Source organism: Cryptomeria japonica, chromosome 3 (assembly GCF_030272615.1).
Source record: "Cryptomeria japonica chromosome 3, Sugi_1.0, whole genome shotgun sequence".
In the NCBI taxonomy this organism is placed as follows: Eukaryota; Viridiplantae; Streptophyta; class Pinopsida; order Cupressales; family Cupressaceae; genus Cryptomeria; species Cryptomeria japonica.
In genome coordinates this window covers 555,037,548-555,056,055 of record NC_081407.1, presented here as the reverse complement: position 1 = coordinate 555,056,055, position 18,508 = coordinate 555,037,548, and the positions used below count along the sequence as shown (strand labels likewise).

General features: G+C 37.3%; 1 protein-coding gene across 5 annotated transcripts in view; it reads right to left on the bottom strand.

Moving 5' to 3' along the window:
- Window positions 1-264: 264 nt before the first annotated feature.
- Window positions 265-18,508, bottom strand: part of LOC131029896 (tRNA(His) guanylyltransferase 1) — a 97,511-nt gene continuing 79,267 nt past the window's right edge. For 4 of the 5 annotated variants that reach the window (XM_057960560.2, XM_057960558.2, XM_057960559.2 and 1 more), the window contains one exon: window positions 265-536. In XM_057960560.2, the coding sequence (XP_057816543.1) occupies window positions 405-536 (132 nt within the window). In that variant the 3' untranslated portion in view covers window positions 265-404. The remainder of the gene's footprint in view (window positions 537-18,508) is intronic. The other variant, XR_009102847.2, reaches the window with a different exon arrangement.

Below are 18,508 nucleotides of genomic sequence, written 5' to 3'. Positions count from 1 at the left end.
AAAAATGCTAACAGAAGCTAGACGAGTCCCCAAGAAAAATGTTAAGAGCTACCAACCATCTCACAATCCACATGTTTGAGAGATAGAGACATGGCACCATTTGGTTGATACATAGAATTCTTCCACCTCAAATGACTTAAATGTATACATTTTCTACCACCATATCATGTTCATATAGTAAAATTATCAAACAGCAATTCATTCTTAAAACCAGCAACAAAATTCTTGGACAGCGATAGATGTCAAAGACTCAAAACTAGAAGAAAGAGTAAATAATTTTCTTTTTAGAAACGAACACCGGAATCATCACACAAACGCATCACTTTAATCATTATAAAATTACATATTTGAGGAAAAGGGAGGTTTTCTAGATATACATTGTCATAATTTCACAAAGTATATCATTAGTCAGACAATAGATAAGAATGTTCATCCCAAAATTTGTTTCCAATAATATCACAATGTTGTACTACTATCTTCTTTCGAGGTCTTCTAACAGGATCTCCAGCCTCACTATGCTTGACAATTTCTTCAACCTGGTTGGTACTCAGGATAAGTAGTAATTTATCAGAAACATTTGTAGCTCACAAAATCCAAGACAATTAAACATTACTATCAATTATACTATTTTTCAGTATTATTTTAACTGAATAAAATCCATATTGGACACCATCTTCCTTTTTTATCAGCTTAGAGTTTAAACACAAAATTTTGCAAAACAGAGATAACTACATATATGATACTCTTGATGCAGCATAATTCATAACAAATTCAAAAGAAACTGTGATGATCAATGAAACTTTATAAAGTATTATTGCATTAACCCAAGCCCAGATATCACTTTTTAATACACCAGCTCATCATTCTTCGGGAGAATGAATAGTTCTTCAAATGCTGAAATCCTGAAGGCATCCTTCACTCAACTATGCAATCATTGCAAGAGCACCAAATAGGAAATTTACTTTACATATGAAATTATGAACCAGAAATAACTCTCAGCAATTAAAAGGTTATGAATAGAGTTATTATCATATGCAACTTCATTCTAGAACCAGAATATGACAAAAATTGATATACGAGAATAAGGGCCTCGACTCTCAACACCTAGCTGCTAAAGAGTTGTTATGAACCCGAGTGAAGTGAGACTGATTCATTGCCCATAACCATTCCTTTTTTCATTTTTCTCATTTTTACTAAGGCATGTATCTTAATAATATTATGCATCTTAATTTATATTAAATCTCTAATGCCAGCATTATTCCATGAATTGAACATGAGAATTGTAAATAAAGTATGTCCACAAGTAACCATGGAATGCAATCACCTTAGTATGGTCAAAATGGACAAAGAATCCACATATTTAAGAATACCAATGCTGTGTTGAGAACAAGAAATGAAGAAACAGCCATAACATCGACTCGCCACCCTAATCTCAAAATTCAAATCTAACGGAATACCCGATACTTGTGCTGTCACATTGGCCCAAGAAGACCTAACACAAAGTTTAATATTGCCATAGCATAAGCTCAAGAATTTCACAAGACAAAAATTCTACTTCAGCAAATTCTTTGCCCTGACCGAATTCAAGCATCCTTGTAGAACCCAACCAGACAAAAATAAGAGTGTACTTCCCATCATTGCATTGTAGCCCTTAACAGATTGTACCTAAGGAATGCTCTCAATAATCATTGTAGCAAAATGCTAACACTATAGCAGCAAAAACCTTATGGTAAAAAGTTTGGCAAACCAAAAGTAGAAATTGGGATTTAATTGCAGAAAAATCGGATTTCAAAAAACTGTAAAAAGAGAGGAGAAAACCTATTGCTTTTAAATTTAAAGGCATTTTAATAGCATAGAGATATAGCATGGAGATATAGAGATATAGAGAGCAAATAAACATGAGAATTTAGCCCACTAACTGTGAAATATAGATTTTTTCATTTATGTTCTGATTGATTAAAAAATAGGTTTTAAGGACCCGAAACCATTACATCATAGAAAGAAAAAGAGCAGCAAAAGGAATTAAAGTCCGCATACATAGCAACTGGCCAAAAGACCAACGAACAGAAAGAACAACAAAACAACAAAACACAGCAAAGAAACCGAGGAGACACTACATAGCAATTTTCTTTAGCAGATCCTCTGCCTTTATCACCAGCTCATCATAGGTCGCCCCAACAGCTTTCAGCTCTTCCAGATCCTTATTTTTCATTTATGTTAATACTCATTGCACAATGCATAGTCCATTGATGAGGGGACAACCCGAAGAGCAGAAAAAAACACAGCAAATTGCAATAAAGAAACACCCAAGAATATATTATTATAGTCTAAAAATCTATTTGCAATACATGCAATTACATGCAAGAGGATTAAATCCTCACAGGCTGCAACACACAGCTTACAGAATTTTCTGGAATCCCTTACAATGCTATTTCCCAACCCAGAAACTAAACTCTCCAAAATCTCACATACAACAACTAATTGACAAGTTTCCTCCCATGAGTCCTTAATAGCCTCCCCCTTCCATTTAGAACCAAATTACAATTTAGAAATTAAAGTTTGGCGGACAAAAGCAAAAACTTGTAATTAGAAATTTGAAAATTTAGCCAGATTCGAAAATTGGAAACTTTCCGAAAAATTGACCAACTTCCGGTAGCCATAACTTTTGATCCGGGAATCAGATTGACGCGCCGTTTGATGCGTCGGAAAGCTCTCTAAGTGAAGAATACGCTGAGAATCGACTCTGCCGATTCTCGCCATTTTAAAGGCCACTCGGAACCGTTTAATGCCTCAAATCTGACTTGGAAGAATTTTTTTCAGTTTTTAGGGAAACTAAAACTTGAAAAACTTTCAAACCGTAAATGATTTTAACCTGATTCTTTTGCCAGAGTGCTTATTTTTCCATTCTCAAGCTTCCCTCAAAATTTGGGTTCCATTCGCCTTTAAATAAAAACTTTCTATTTGGGCAGTTGGCTAAAAAAAGCAGCTTGTCAATTCTAAAAGTTGGAATCACTTATTCATCCAAATGGGTATTCAGAAATAAAAAAACATAAAAATAAAACTAACTAAAGAAAAATATTTTTGGTTGATGCAGGATTGCCCTTACACCACCGGATGCTCCTGCATCAGACTCACGGGGTAGTTTGAGAGGTGACCCCGTCACGTCTCAATTGGTTGAGGAAAACCCAAACAGTCAACCTCTGCCTTGGACACCATGAAGAATCTTCAAAAAGTCTTCCCCTCCATTTCACCAGGTACTCCTCATACTGCCTGTTTGTGGTACTCCTTTCCACACGACTATCCAGAATTGCTTCGATCACCGCCTTCTCTGAACTGGGTGCAGGGATTCTAGATTGTTCTGTCACTGCTTCTTCCTCTATGCCACCTTCATGATATTCTGTTAAGTCTGCAATGTTGAACACAAGGGAAATATGAATTCCATCCAGCAATGGTCTTATCTCGACCAAAGTGTCTTGCCATCCCTCTGTTAATTTTAGCAATCAGATTAGCAGTAATTAATAGAAAATAAGAATGCAAGGTAAAGTAAATGCATAACACGATGATACCCTCGGAAAGCCTCCCTCTTGAAGGAAAAACCCAGCAACAAAGAATCTCAGATTTGATTAGAATAAGGTAGAGACAGATTACAACCTTGCCTAGCTAGGGCACAAAACATAAGCACCGAAACCCTACTTATCTGAACCTTGATTCTGATCCCAGTCCGATAATGATGCCCAGAATATGATTTGTTGATGGATTGAGCTTGCACTTGGAAGATGTCGCACAGCTAACTCAAGGATTCAATGTCCTGTAGCAGATTCGGTAGCCTATAGCAAGTTAGGCAGCCTAGAATGACTTCAGCTGACCTAGCAAGATATTCGCCCAGCCTGGAAACAGTTCGCTGACTGGAAGATCTAATTCGCTGCCTTAGAGATGAGTTGCAGATGCTAATCGCTGCTGGAGGAACTCGCAGAATCAGAGATGAATTTTCCTTACAACTTAATGCACTTGTGACTACAAGTCACCTTTCTTTTATATACATGCCCTTAACCCTTATGCCTAGGTCGGCTTTGGCACCAAATTACAAATTCACAAGTTACATTATAGGGTTAGACCAATATCACAAGTTGCATCGGTTAGGACCTGACCAATAACACTTTACCAGTTACATATTAGGTGTGCCCAAATAGGGCCTGCCCTATTATAATATATTACACAATCGCCCAAATAGGCCCAATTAAACATATGCCAAATTGCTAAGGCCAAAGGCCACTTAGCACTTAGGTGAACTAGGTTGGCCCTAGATGGGATCCGACCTAGCTACATAACAACACTCCCTCTTAGCTAGCGAGGATTCCTTCTAAATGACGAAGTCACATAGTGACTACTACCATGGCTACTCCCATGGATGAGACACACCATAGCTACTCCCAGAGGGTGAACAAACTCATCATAAAACGTCTTCCATGATACCCACCATACCTACTCGCAGAGGGTGAACAAGTACACCACGATACCCACCATACCTACTCACAAAGGGTGGGTCCACCATGCCTACTCGCAGAGGGTGGAATGAGGGCTCTAACCTCAAACTTCTCCCAGAGAAGAATGCAATACCACCATGCCTACTTGCAGAGGGTGGAACGAGGGCTTTCACCTCAACCTTCTCCCGGAAGATTGCCTTAACCAAGGGCTTTCACCTCAATCTTCTCCCGAAAGATTGTCTTAACCGAGGGCTTTCACCTCAATCTTCTCCTGGAAGATTGCCTTAACCAAGGATATGGCTTCCTCTGAAGCTGAAACAACAAACAACTCCCACTGAAGCTGAATACAACAAGCTCCCTCTAAAACTGAAAACAACAAGCTCCCTCTAAAGTTGAACCTGATCGTAGTATCACCAACTAAGCTATGTCTCTTAGTCTTCACCCTGTGATGCTTCCTCACAAGATGTCTCAAAACCTTCCTCTCTTGAATACAATCATCATCTTTATGCTCCTCAGCTCGTCCTGAAAGCATTTAAGAGAGGTTACTAATAGTTCAAGACTATCATACATGATTCACTATCCAATGAATTGATAACAGCATGAAAAATTCAAAAAATACTTCTCTTATAAGTTAGTTTCCAACATAACCACCCACTTAGATCACACTGAATCATCTCATGATGGTTGCGTGGCCTTCGGCCCTCGCCATCACTCAGAATCCATTCTCATCCATAAGCACTTCATAAATACCCTTGCCACAGGAGTGCAATTTTAGTTTGAAGTCTGGACGCTGCATGACATTACCAATCAATAGTTGTGAATCGTTTCCCAGTCTGTATGAGTAGAGTGATAAGCCTGATAGAATTGCATTCATGCTAGTCTTCTTCAACACTTCTCTATGCTACCTGCTCTGATTTCTCAGTCTGCAAAAAAAACGGATACAGGATCTACCTCCAAGCTGTTATTATTTATAGAAGGAACCCACTCTGATACCATGTTAATTTTAGCAATCAGATTAGCAGTATTTGACAGAAAATAAGAATGCAAGGTAAAGTAAACACATACACGATGATACCGTGGGAAAACCTCCCTCTTGGAGGAAAAACCCAGCAACAAAGAATCTCAGATTTGATTAGAATAAGGTAGAGACATATTACAACCTTGCCTAGCTAGGGCACAAAACATAAGCACCGAAACCCTACTTATCTGAACCTTGATTCTAATCTCAATCCGACAATGATGCCTAGAATATGATTTGTTGATGGATTGAGCTTGCACTTGGAAGATGTCGCACACTAACTCAAGGATTCAATGTCCTGCAGCAGATTCGGTAGCCCATAGCAGCTTAGGCATCCTAGAATGACTTCAACTGACCTAGCAAGATATTCGCTCAACCTGGAAACAGTTCGCTGACTGGAAGATCGAATTCGCTACCTTAGAGATGAGTTGCAGATGCTAATCGCTGCTGGAGGAACTCGCAGAATCAGAGATGAATTTTCCTTACAACTTAATGCACTTGTGACTACAAGTTACCTTTCTTTTATATACATGCCCTTAACCCTTATGCCTAGGTCGGCTTTGGCACCAAATTACAAATTCACAAGTTACATTATAGGGTCAGACCAATATCACAAGTTACATCGGTTAGGACCTGACCAATAACACTTTACAAGTTACATATTAGGTGTGCCCAAATAGGGCCTACCCTATTATAATATATTACACAATCACCCAAATAGGCCTAGTTAAACATATGTCAAATTGCTAAGGCCAAAGGTCACTTAGCACTTAGGTGAACTAGGTCGGCCCTAGAAGGGATCCGACCAAACTACATAACAACACCCTCCACTATGCTTTTCTTTGATCAAATTCTCCCTCATGGAGCTCCTCAGAATGTACAACTCGCTTCCCTTAAACAACATATCATCCTAGATTATGAAATCCAGCCACCTCGTTCTGTCTAGAGTAGCAGGCTCCTTGCAAGCTTTCCAAGCCTCTGCAAAATAAGGATCCTAAGGATACAATATCTTGAGTTCATTGAGCCCAACCACTTCAAACTGCATCTTTGTCAACAATATGAATATTTGCCTCCTACTTAAGGCATCTACAATTTTGTTAGTCCTTCCACATGGTAAACCCTCGAGCAAATTATCAAACACAATGTCCTGAAACTTTTACAGGCACCTCTTCACTATCTTCTCTACCCAGTCTAAGACTTAAAGCATAGCACTTACATTCATGTTTCATGTCTTCCAAAAATTCTTTTCCACCAACAAAACACATTCTAGCACTACTACATACCTTTTCTTCCACATCCTTTAGGGGCTTCAGTTTATGTCGAACTCCATCCTTTGTTAGGGTATAGGTACTAGCATGGCCATCATGTACAACACGCCTATCAAACTGCCATGGCCTCCCTAACAACATGTGGCGTGCATCCATGGGTATGATGTCATAGAGTACCTCGTCACGGTAACTGCCAATCTTGAATTTTACCAAACATTGCTTATTGACCAAAACTAAGGTCGTTTCACGCTGATTCCCAGCATTTTCAGGGCTGTTCAGAACTGTTTAATGCCAAAAATCTGACTTGGAAGAATTTTTTTCGATTTTTCGAGAAACTGAAACTTGAATAGCTTTCAAACCGTAAATGATTTTAACTTGATTCTTTCGCCAAAGTGCTTATTTTTCCATTCTCAAGCTTCCCTCAAAATTTGGGTTCCATTCGCCTTTAAATAAAAACTTTCTATTTTCGGCAGTTGGCTAGAAAAAACTTGTCAATTCTGAAAGTTAGAATCACTTATTCATCCAAATGGGTATCTAGAAATACAAAAACATAAAAATAAAACTAACTAAAGAAAAATATTTTTGGAAGATGCAGGATTGCCCTTACACCACCGGATGCCCCTACATCATCCATAGTGCATAAATGATAACTGGATACTAATCGTTTTCAAAATTTCAATTATAATCTACTTTTACAAAGTCAAACCTAAAATTAAGTATAGAGTTCCAAAGAAATAGATGTAGTTGTTGCTTTGAAGTTACATTACAAGGTCAAATCCTCTCCTAAGTCATTCAACCACATCACTATCAATGTGGGCCTTTGTTGGTATATATCAAAATCTCAAGATTAAAGAGGACATCATCGTTTGCAATCCATTTAGAATTTGGATCAATCTTGTCAAGGTCAATTGGTTGGTCTTCCTTGATGGTTCCTGATTTTTTCCATATAGAAATTAGATTTGGCAATTGAAAGTGACCAAGAACAATAATTACAATTGCAACTATTTCAAAACTCTAACCTCATGCATTCTTCAACTTTAAGTGGAGGTTGTGAAATATCCCCCTAGGGATATTTATTCCATAAATATGAACCAACGAACCACAAAAATTCAACATACAATTTGCATGTAATTGATTTCAATTTATTCACCAAATTTCACTAAAAATCATTAAATTTCAGATTTAAACAGGATTTTTGTAATTTAGATATGAATATAGCCTCAAATCTTAATAGAGCAACAACAGCAAAATCCAATCGTAGCCATAGAACTTACAGTCTGATTGAATAACCAATAAATTAAACTTGAAGCACAAAGTGAGCCACCTGCGTGATAACTCCAACTGACAATGGGTTTCCGTCCACTGCCTCCAAGCTCAAGGGTTTGCGTCCTCGAACCTACTGAAATCTAGAGTTTCCCAGAAACTCTCCAAGAGAATCAATTTCCAAACATAAAACCAACCATAACCAAAATGAGCCCCTCCAAGTTATTAAATAGCTCAACCTTGTGACTCTTTGTTCGCCCACTCCAGTCTCTTGGAATTCCCTTCTATTAATAAAGTGAAATAACTTTATAATTTGATGTTTGACATAAAAAGTCACTTTAGTCTACTTAAATAAATAATTAAAATAAGTTGTCTTTAAAGTTATTATATTTAGACAACTTAAACTTAATTATTTAATGGATTTCCTAATGTCCCAAAAAGTAGGAAATTACAGTCCTCCCTCCTTAAAGATTGTTTGTCCTCAAGCAATCATGAATTTGTATACCAATACCAGGATCCCAAACCATCCTCAGGAACACTATTCTACAAATCCGCTGCACTACATTGATTAAACCATCTACATACCCATGATGTAGCAACATATCTTGGTCCACAAGAGTCAATGGACCCAACATATTACTACCTAGATCCCATATCAATCTGTAGAACCTGCTATAAGTAATGAAAGAGTCTGTCAACCAATCACCTTGAGGTAACCGTCCATGCATGCAGAACAATGAGACAAGATGAAAATGAACCCCCTCATGCCAATAAACCAACATGAAGGAACACCAAAACTCGCTGCCATAACTCCGATCAGCAACATAGATGATTCCAAACATGTCACCAAACCAACGCCAATCAAAGAAAAACCTCCCACATTCCATCTCTATCCAAGAGAAGCATCCTTCAACATTCCCATATACTTCACTTGCTATTGAAGACCAAGTCAAATCTGCATGAACAATGGAATCCCATCTAGAACAGCCATCAAAAACTGAAATATCTGTGAAGATTAAGTCGCCAACCAGTAAATAAACAACTGCCATATCATAAGAAATCAGTGTCAAGTTGAAAGATGAACTGTAGTTGCCTTCATTATTCATCAGAGACAACTCTTGGGTGTTTGACTCACTACAAGTGTCATCAATCAAACCAACATCTCCACCAATGAATTGATCATTATCAAAAGAAATTTCAGAACTAGAAAAACTATGCCTATCATCATCCTCATGAGAAAAAGTTGTTACCTCATGATGGTGTAAAAAAGTATGATTGTTGTTACAAAATTCAGAATTATTACCATTTTTTTGTGTCATATCTTCATCCCTTTCAAACACCTCTTCACTGAAAATTTGATTGGCAATACCCGCAATGTGGGTTCCAACACTTGTATACCCCTGTCCATTATTGTTTCCATGTGTTAAAGCTGCAAACTCATGTGATTGCAAAGATAAACCTTTGCTGTCCCAAGTCAGAAGTTTGGTCTCCTCTATTCTTTCATTGGGCTCATCACAATTCACCCAATCTTGACTTGTCACATGTCCATCCCAAGTGAACAAAGGTGGTGGTGTATCAAATGCATCTTCTTCAAACGAAATTACAAGGCTGCAAGGTGTTTCCTTGTGAAATTCTTCAATCCATTCATCAACATTTTGGATGTCCCTAATATGTAAATTGTTAGGATCATTGTCTTTCATTTCTTCCTTTAGGAGTTCATCAATCCCTACTACTATTTGTTTGATCTCCATCTCCCTTGTATCAACTTCTTGTTCTTTGGTTGTAGTTATAATAGACATCTTATTTTCTGATTTGTGTAGAGAGTAATGAGCCAAGCTTAGCTGGTAACAAAGATCATCAATCTCACTTTCTTTTTCTTCTACAAATTTGATAGCAAGATCCCTATCCATTAAGAGCTGCAAATAGTCTGATTTCATTTTTTCAAATGCTTCTTTGATTGTGTGTAATTGCGTACAAGTTCCTTTTTGCCTCTCATCAATTTGAGTTTTCAATATAAGATCTTCAATGTATTTGTGAGAATCATCTGCCCTTGTTAATACTTGTACAACCCTCTCCTTTGTGACCAATAATCTGTCCATCAAATCTTTCAATGCTAAAGGTCTTTGTTCACAGTCATCTAGAGTTTATGAGCTATCACACATTTCGTTTTCTGATTTGTTCTCAACTATAAGAACATTATCTTTATCACTCTCCCTTGTCTCCCTAGAAGATGTCATGCACTCTTGGACAGCATCACGATCATATATAGATTCACCAAGGACATTTCTCTCTTCACGTATTCTATCAATACGGATCTTCAAATCACCAATTAAGAGTTTGGAATACTCTTCACCTGTAGCAAATGATTCTTCCTCCATATCATGAACCTTAGCTGATTGGAAGCCATCATCTTTTTTACTTTCACCATCCACAATAACTGGTGCATTCAAGGCTGTAGTTTCAGCTTGCTCCTCATGAGACATGGCATCTCTTTCCTCATCACCACTTGGCTGCAAAAAAATTTCCCCTCTATTAGTTCCGCAAATATGAACAGGTGTCCAAGCTTTTTGACATGTGAAACAAATCTGCTCTTTCCTCATTTGATTCTTACTCTTTTTGGGAGATCCTGCAAGATCTAATTCCAATGAAATTATTTTTCCTTCAGCCCATTGTTTTCCGAACGTTTGCTTGAGCACTTTGTTGACCAACTCTTAAGCAGGTTTAGAAGCATCCTGTTCTTGACTTGAAATTGCTAACAACATAGGCATAAGTGGCTGGAAATGAGCATCACTCTCATTGATTGTCATAGCCATAATGCTCTTCATGGCTGCAATAATATCCTCATTGTGCTCTTTCCTAATTGTGACCAAGAAATAGTGAAACATGGTGTGTATTAAGTCGTACAATCCCAGGTCAAGCATTAGATTACTCAATCTGATTTCTGCAAATACTTTTATTATGGCAACTCTTCTAGGAAAATGATGAGCTCTGGTGTCCCCTAGATATTGGAAACTATCAACGACTAGTTGTAGTACCTCCTTCATTATGTTATCTTCATAAGGTTCTTGAGGTGCTGGAATTCTTATAATCTCCATCAAAGAAGTAGTAACCAACAACCTTATCTCATCATCGGGATGCTTTAACCATCTGTGTTGTTTCAAGGTTGCCATAGCAGGTAACATAGCAGTCTGTAATAATTCATGAGGTGACTGCTCCACAAGAGTCAAACTATCTTCTATCTTGTAAAGAGTTTTCAAGGCTTCATCCCTTGATTGGAAAATATCACTGAGCTTGCTGCCTGCTATATAGAGTGATCTGGCCAAATGTTTAATGTCCTATGTTGCCATGGTTCAAACTGAAAAACAGAACACTGATTCTTCTTCCAAAAGGCTAACCGAACTTGTCCCACATGTGCATTGAAATAAGCAGCACACTAATGTCCAACTCTGTTTGCACCAAACTGTCTTACTTCAATTCACAGACTTTTGACAAATAGTTGATATAAAGGTGAATATGAAAGTTTTCTGCAACTGTTTTGAATGTTGTTGTGAATTCAGCATCTGTAACAGGCTGTCCCTATTTGCCACAATTTTCCTCCCAAACAATCATGAGGAATTTTGCTTAAATCTCTTTCCAAAAGGACTAAGGTTAAGTTGAAACCTGGTGCATTTTATTTGTTTCTTGGCATTCATACATTTTTATATTTATGTGCAATGTATTAACAGCCAATAATAATTCAATGAACAATGAATGCTACCACCATACAAACTGCTGTAACTTAAAAGAGTATCTAGACAGTATAAATAATCATGGCAATGACTCTATCAATTCCCAGCAAAACACAAATTCATTTCTCAATGATTTAATTACAAATCTGCAAATGAGCAATTTAGAGAACCTGGAATATGATGGTCCGCTGTGAATGTCAGCTTAACCCCCACGACTCGGCAATTCCTACCTTCCCATGCAGACAGAATAGACTCCTGGTTCCACAAACTAGTGTTGGAGCAGCTCTAACCACGCCCAGACTGAGTTTTGCTATGTAATGCCACAACCACTTATTTCCTTGTTATGCCCAGCCACACAATAGATATGAATTTCCTTGCATAAGGAGGTTGGCCGATTCTGCTGTTCTATCCACGACTTGAAATGTACTGAGGCTTCTATACTCCATTCCTTGCTACGCTTGAATAATGCATCATCCAGCTGCTTGTTACTCGCACAGTTGAGTTACACATCCCAGGAATGTGGTTACAGCTAGCAACGAATAACAAAATTGCCAAAGGTGTGTAACTGGAAAATTAGCTTGGCGCCCAATGTATGTATTTCACTGCTGGGATTTCACTGTGTAATATGTGGCCTTGAAAGATGGTCGTTTTCTCCTTACACCAACTGGACGATTAACTTCCTTAATTCCCTGCCCCTTCCAATAGCTCCAAACCTCTATGCGTCCCACTTAAGGACTGCGACTAACTCTGTCTGCCCTGCGAGTTGTTTCCACACATGTCGGTAGCCTGAAATGAGAATGCTCCAATGCTGGTCATTGTATGTCACTTGATGACCTGCGATACTTCCCTTTCCTATGTATTCTAACTACACACAGCCAAGAATAATGTCCACAATACTGCTGTAAGGTAAATGAAGGTTTTTCCTTTCCACAGCTTCCTTCAATGTCTAATAATGCCCCAATATTTGAGGAAAGGCGTCGAAACAAATAACTTCGGCAATCTTATAATTTTCTTTATGAAATATTTGAGATTTTTCTTCCCCGCTATAGTCTCTTGTAAATATTTCGGCCTTAATAAATTTATGTCCGCAAACCATAGAATTTTTTCGAAATAAATTGGCCTGCTAATATTACTTGCGATATTAAATAAATAAAAAATTCAAGCCCCACTAAATCATTACTAGCACCGACTTGAGCCAGGTAAAACAGACGAAACATTCAAGTCTGCCGTTACACTGCAATTCTTGAAATGCCCTGTCATAAACCCTGCGATTTTCCTAGCTAGCTCCAAACTCAAAACGTTACTAACCAAGACTTAAGATGCCACGAAAGTTTTTCCCGACTCCACCAAGAACGGACTTTTCCAGAATACATAAAAACAATTAGCATGGAAAGTGGTTCGCTCTATAACTTAATCTCCATAAACGAAAAACGGCCCTTACCATGGCTGTCCAATTCTTAGCGATTATTTCAGGAAAAATATTATGCCAGTGCTACGCTGCATGACAACATAGATACCACAATTTTCTATTCGCCATTGAAGGCTCTAATTATTCACAACTCATCAAATTCCTCGCGTATTTGCTGTGTAGAAAATTTTGCCAGAATTGGAGGAAAAAACATCTCTGCCACGACTAAGTATATAAATACTTATTGCACAAACTTAGGGATGAGCAGAAAATTCATTATATTGTTATCTTCCAGCATAGCATACATTGAATTCCGATATGCATCATATATATCTATTCAAGACGTCTCTAGTTTGGGTGCTTCAAGCCACAACCCAGCAATACCTGCTCTTCAATCTTCTTATCTTCTCTTGTATTTGGCAGCTGAATGAATGAAATATATCTACGTTACTTCAATCGGCCTCCTCTGCCCCTGCTCTGATGATATCTGGCTGTGAATACGTACCCTCCTGTGAACTTCAGATAATTTGTGCTCTTTGAGAGACTAGCCGCACCAACAGCCAGTTTTTTCTTCAACAAAATTGCCTAAAGAGAATTATCTCGCTTCAATACCCACTATATGTAGCCTTCACAAATGCAGAGTCCGACTTCATACTATAATCTGGTACCAGTAAATTCTACAAGCTGCATTGTTGAGAAGAAAGCTTTGGCTGCTAAGATTGAAGAAAAAGATGAATGGGTAATTGACAACGGTTGTTCACATCATATGATAGGTGATAAAAGAAAATTTGTGAATATGGAGAGGTATGATGGTGGTATAGTGAGATTTGAAGATGATAAAGCTTGTGTAATTTGTGGTAGAGGTGCTATTTCTCTTGATGGTAAGCATAATACTGATGATGTCTTATATGTTGATGGTTTGAAGCATAATTTTTTGAGTGTTGGACAGATGGTTGATAAGGGATATGATTTGCAATTCAAGAATGGTAAGTGCAAGATTTTGAATGCCACAGGTATAGAGATTGCATCAGGAACTAAGACTAAAGGTATCATCTTTCATTTGAATGTTGGTGAAAAAAGGTGTTTGATTGCTCAGATAGATGGAAGCTGGTTGTGGCATAGAAGGATGTGTCATGTTAATTTTGACTGCATGATAAAGATAAGTTCTACTCAAGCTGTTAGAGATTTGCCTAAAATTGTGAAACCTTCTAATCCGGTATGTAAAGAATGTCGACTGGGAAAGCAAACAAGAATTTCATTTAAGAAAAAGTTCTACAGATCTAATGGGTTGTTAGATCTTGTGCATACTGATTTGTGTGGTCCTACAAGAGTGAGAAGCATGCAGGGTGACAGGTATTTCATGTTGTTAATTGATGATTATTCTAGAATGATGTGGGTTACCTTTCTAAGGGAGAAATCAGAAGCACTAGAGAAATTCAAGATATTCAAAGCATGATAAGGAAAAGTTCTACTCAAGTTGTTAGAGATTTGCCTAAAATTGTGAAACCTTCTAATCCGGTATGTAAAGAATGTCGATTGGGAAAGCAAACAAGAATTTCATTTAAGAAAAAGTTCTACACATCTAATGGATTGTTAGATCTTGTGCACACTGATTTGTGTGGTCCTACAAGAGTGAGAAGCATGCAGGGTGACAGGTATTTCATGTTGTTGATTGATGATTATTCTAGAATGATGTGGGTTACCTTTCTAAGGGAGAAATCAGAAGCACTGGAGAAATTCAAGATATTCAAGGCTAAGGTGGAGACTGAGACAGGATTGAAGTCAAAATGTCTGAGATCTGACAGAGGAGGAGAATTCACATCTGGTGAGTTAGATTCATTTTGTGATAAGCATGGAATTAGAAGACAGTTATCTGCTCCTAGAACCCCTCAGCAGAATAGAGTTGTTGAAAGGAAGAACAAAACTATTTTGGATGCTGCTAGGACTATGTTGATTGAAGGGAATATTCCACAGACCATTTGGAGACAAGTTGTTAGCACTGTTGTATACACATTCAACCGGGTGCATATAAAAGGTGATTCCGGTCAGACTCCTTATGAGCTATGGTTTGGTCATGTTCCTACAGTTAGATATTTCAGAATTTTTGGAAGCAAATGTTCTATCAAAAGAGATGAGGATATAGGAAAGTTTGATGCAAGATGTGATGAAGGAATCTTCTTGGGATATTCTACTAAGAGCAAGGCCTACTGGTGTTACAATAAGAGGTTGAGAAAGATAGTGGAAAGTGCAAATGTGAAGGTTGATGAATGTCATGGACAGCAAATCAGAGCATATGAGTTTGATGATCAAATGTTATTTCAAAGCAAGTGCAGACTGAGATCCTGAAGCAGAATGATCCGGTAGAGACAGTTAATCCAGATATTGTTGTTGTCGGTGAAGAAGTTCAAGAACCTGAGAATCAGAATAATCAGAAGACACCGAGGTATGTGAGATTAAATCATTCAGAAAATCAGATTATTGGTGACAAAAATAAACGTGTGATGACTAGGAGAAGGATTGTTGTTGAAGAGATATGTTTGATTTCCAAGATTGAACCTAAAGATATGGCCAAAGCTTGTGAAGATGACAATTGGATAAAAGCTATGGAAGAAGAGTTGAATCAGATTGAAAAAAACAATACATGGGAACTGGTTCCGAGACCTAAAGACAAGAATGTGATTGGCACTAAATGGGTGTTTTAGAATAAATTGAATGAAGTCGGTGAAGTGGTTAGAAACAAAGCAAGATTGGTATATAAGGGATACTCACAAATGGAAGGAATTGATTATGAGGAGAATTTTGCTCCGGTAGCTAGAATTGAAGCTGTTAGATTACTTCTTGCATATGCTACTTATAAGAATTTCAAGGTATATCTATTAGAATATTTAATTATATTTTAGTCACCTATATTTAGTTCCTTGTTTAATGGTCATTTAGCTTTTTAGTTAATTAGCTTTTAAGCTTTATTTAGCATTTAGCTTTTTCTTTTTAGTTAATTAGCTTTTAAGCTTTATTTAGCGTTTAGCTTTTTAGTAGTTCACTTTAAACGACTTGTTCTTAATTTAGAACATCGTCTTGTAATCTCTATATATACGCTTGTATATTGTTGAATAGATTATCCGATTATTGAATCATTCATTCAATTTATTTTTCATGGTATCAGAGCGAGTTGATGGGATTCTTTAAAGTTTGGCGAATTTTTTAATAAAAATTCATGGCCTTCTTTCTGGAATATTTTATTGTTTTTTAATAAAAAAATGATTTTGCTTTTTTTAAGGTTTTTTGAGGGTTTCGAGTTCGTGGGCGAATTCCTTTGTGCTAGGCAACAGTTCATGTTTTTTTTAGGGTTCTGGATATTTTCGGGCCTGCAACCTGGAGGTTTTTTTTGAAGATTGAAAATTTTCCTAGGGTTTCTGCAATTTTCGACTAGGGTTTTGACCCTTTAGTACAAGTCGAAATTTTTTTTTGGTTGCAGATTCTTGGTGGGTTTTCCGAGACCTCAATTAGGTCGTCATCATATTTTTCTGGGTGCATCGTTTTTCGTACCTCAATTTTTGAGCCGTCGGATCTGCATTTTTCAAATTCTTGGTGGGTTTTTCGAAAGCTTTTCTGGGTTGGTCTCAGATTTTTCTAGGTGCCTCGTTTTCCGCACCTCAAATTTTGTGCCAACAAATTTGTCTTAGAATTTAAAAACAGTTCACAATTTCTGCTATTTCCGTGGACGTTGGGATTTTTGCTATTTCTTTTTGGGCACCATTTATGCTATTTTAAGTTTGTAGAAATTTTTTAATTTCTGGACTTCTTCCAAACCTCGAAATTTGCACCTTAGAATTCGTGCCTAAATTCTCCTCTAGGGTTTCAGATTGTTTGTGCAACTGCTTCTATTCTGATTTTTGAATCAAATTCTTTTGTCTCATGCTTTCACTAGGTTGACCTCGTTCAACCTCCATTTTTGTGATGTCATCTTTGACCAACATCATGTTGGAACACAGTCAGAAGTTCAACAGCTACCACAACACCTGGAAACAGTGCATGTTCACGATATCTGAATATCGTTGCCTTGATCGGATTGATTTAGGCCAGACCTCGTCCTACAGGTCCCAGGGTTTTCACATTTTTTTTCCTCAAAAATTGTTCGCAAGGTTTAGAGCTTTTTCCTTAAAATTTATTATCTGTCATATGCAAAGCTTGCGTGGGTTTTCTGATTTTTTGCCATAAAAAATCATGGGAGGGTTTTGCTTGATTTTTTTCTCAAAAATCAGGGTTTTACCACGTGATGTTTGGTATTTTACCACGTGATGTTGTCTGATGTTTTCCCGCATGATGTCTGATGTTTTACCGCGTGATGTTTGGTGTCTTACCACGTGGTGTTTTGGGTCTTGCCATGTAAAGTTTTAGGGTTTTGTTCGATTTTTTCCACAAAAATCGTTTCAAGGGCTTTACCATTTTTTTCCACAAAAATGATGATTTGTATCTTCAGTTTTGGAGGGTTTGTCGATTTTCCTCAAAATCATGGTTTCAGGTTTCAGTTTGGTTACCCAACGTCAGGTTGGATGGATTCTGGTATTCTTGGTCATTAACACTTTTCAGATCCAGGGAGGGTCTCCACCGCGGCAGAGTGTTATTTTCATTTGTGATCAAAAGATCTACAGTGTCTTCTGTAGGGTAGTTAGTAGATAGAATGACCATTAAGGGAGGGTATTAGAATATTTAATTATATTTTAGTCCCCTATATTTAGTTCCTTGTTTAATGGTCATTTAGCTTTTTAGTTAATTAGCTTTTAAGCTTTATTTAGCATTTAGCTTTTTCTTTCTAGTTAATTAGCTTTTAAGCTTTATTTAGCGTTTAAGCTTTTTAGTAGTTCACTTTAAACGACTTGTTCTTAATTTAGAACGTAGTCTTGTAATCTCTATATATACGCTTGTATATTGTTGAATAGATTATCCGATTATTGAATCATTCATTCAATTTATTTTTCAATATCAGATGGATGTAAAGTCATCATTTTTGAATGGTGATTTGGAAGAAGTCTACATTGAGCAGCCGGATGGATTTTCATTATCAGATGAAGGAGACATGGTATGCAGATTGAAGAAAGCACTGTATGGACTTAAACAAGCCCCTAGAGCTTGGTATGCTAGATTGGACAGGTATTTGATGAAGTTGGGATTCTGTAAAGGTACCATTGATAGTAATTTATACTTTAAGGTTGATAATGATAACATATTGATTGTTGATGTCTTTGTTGATGACATTATTTTTGGAGGAGATGATGAATTGAGTATAAAATTTGCTAATGATATGCAAAAAAAGTTTGAGAAGTCTATGATAGGTGAGA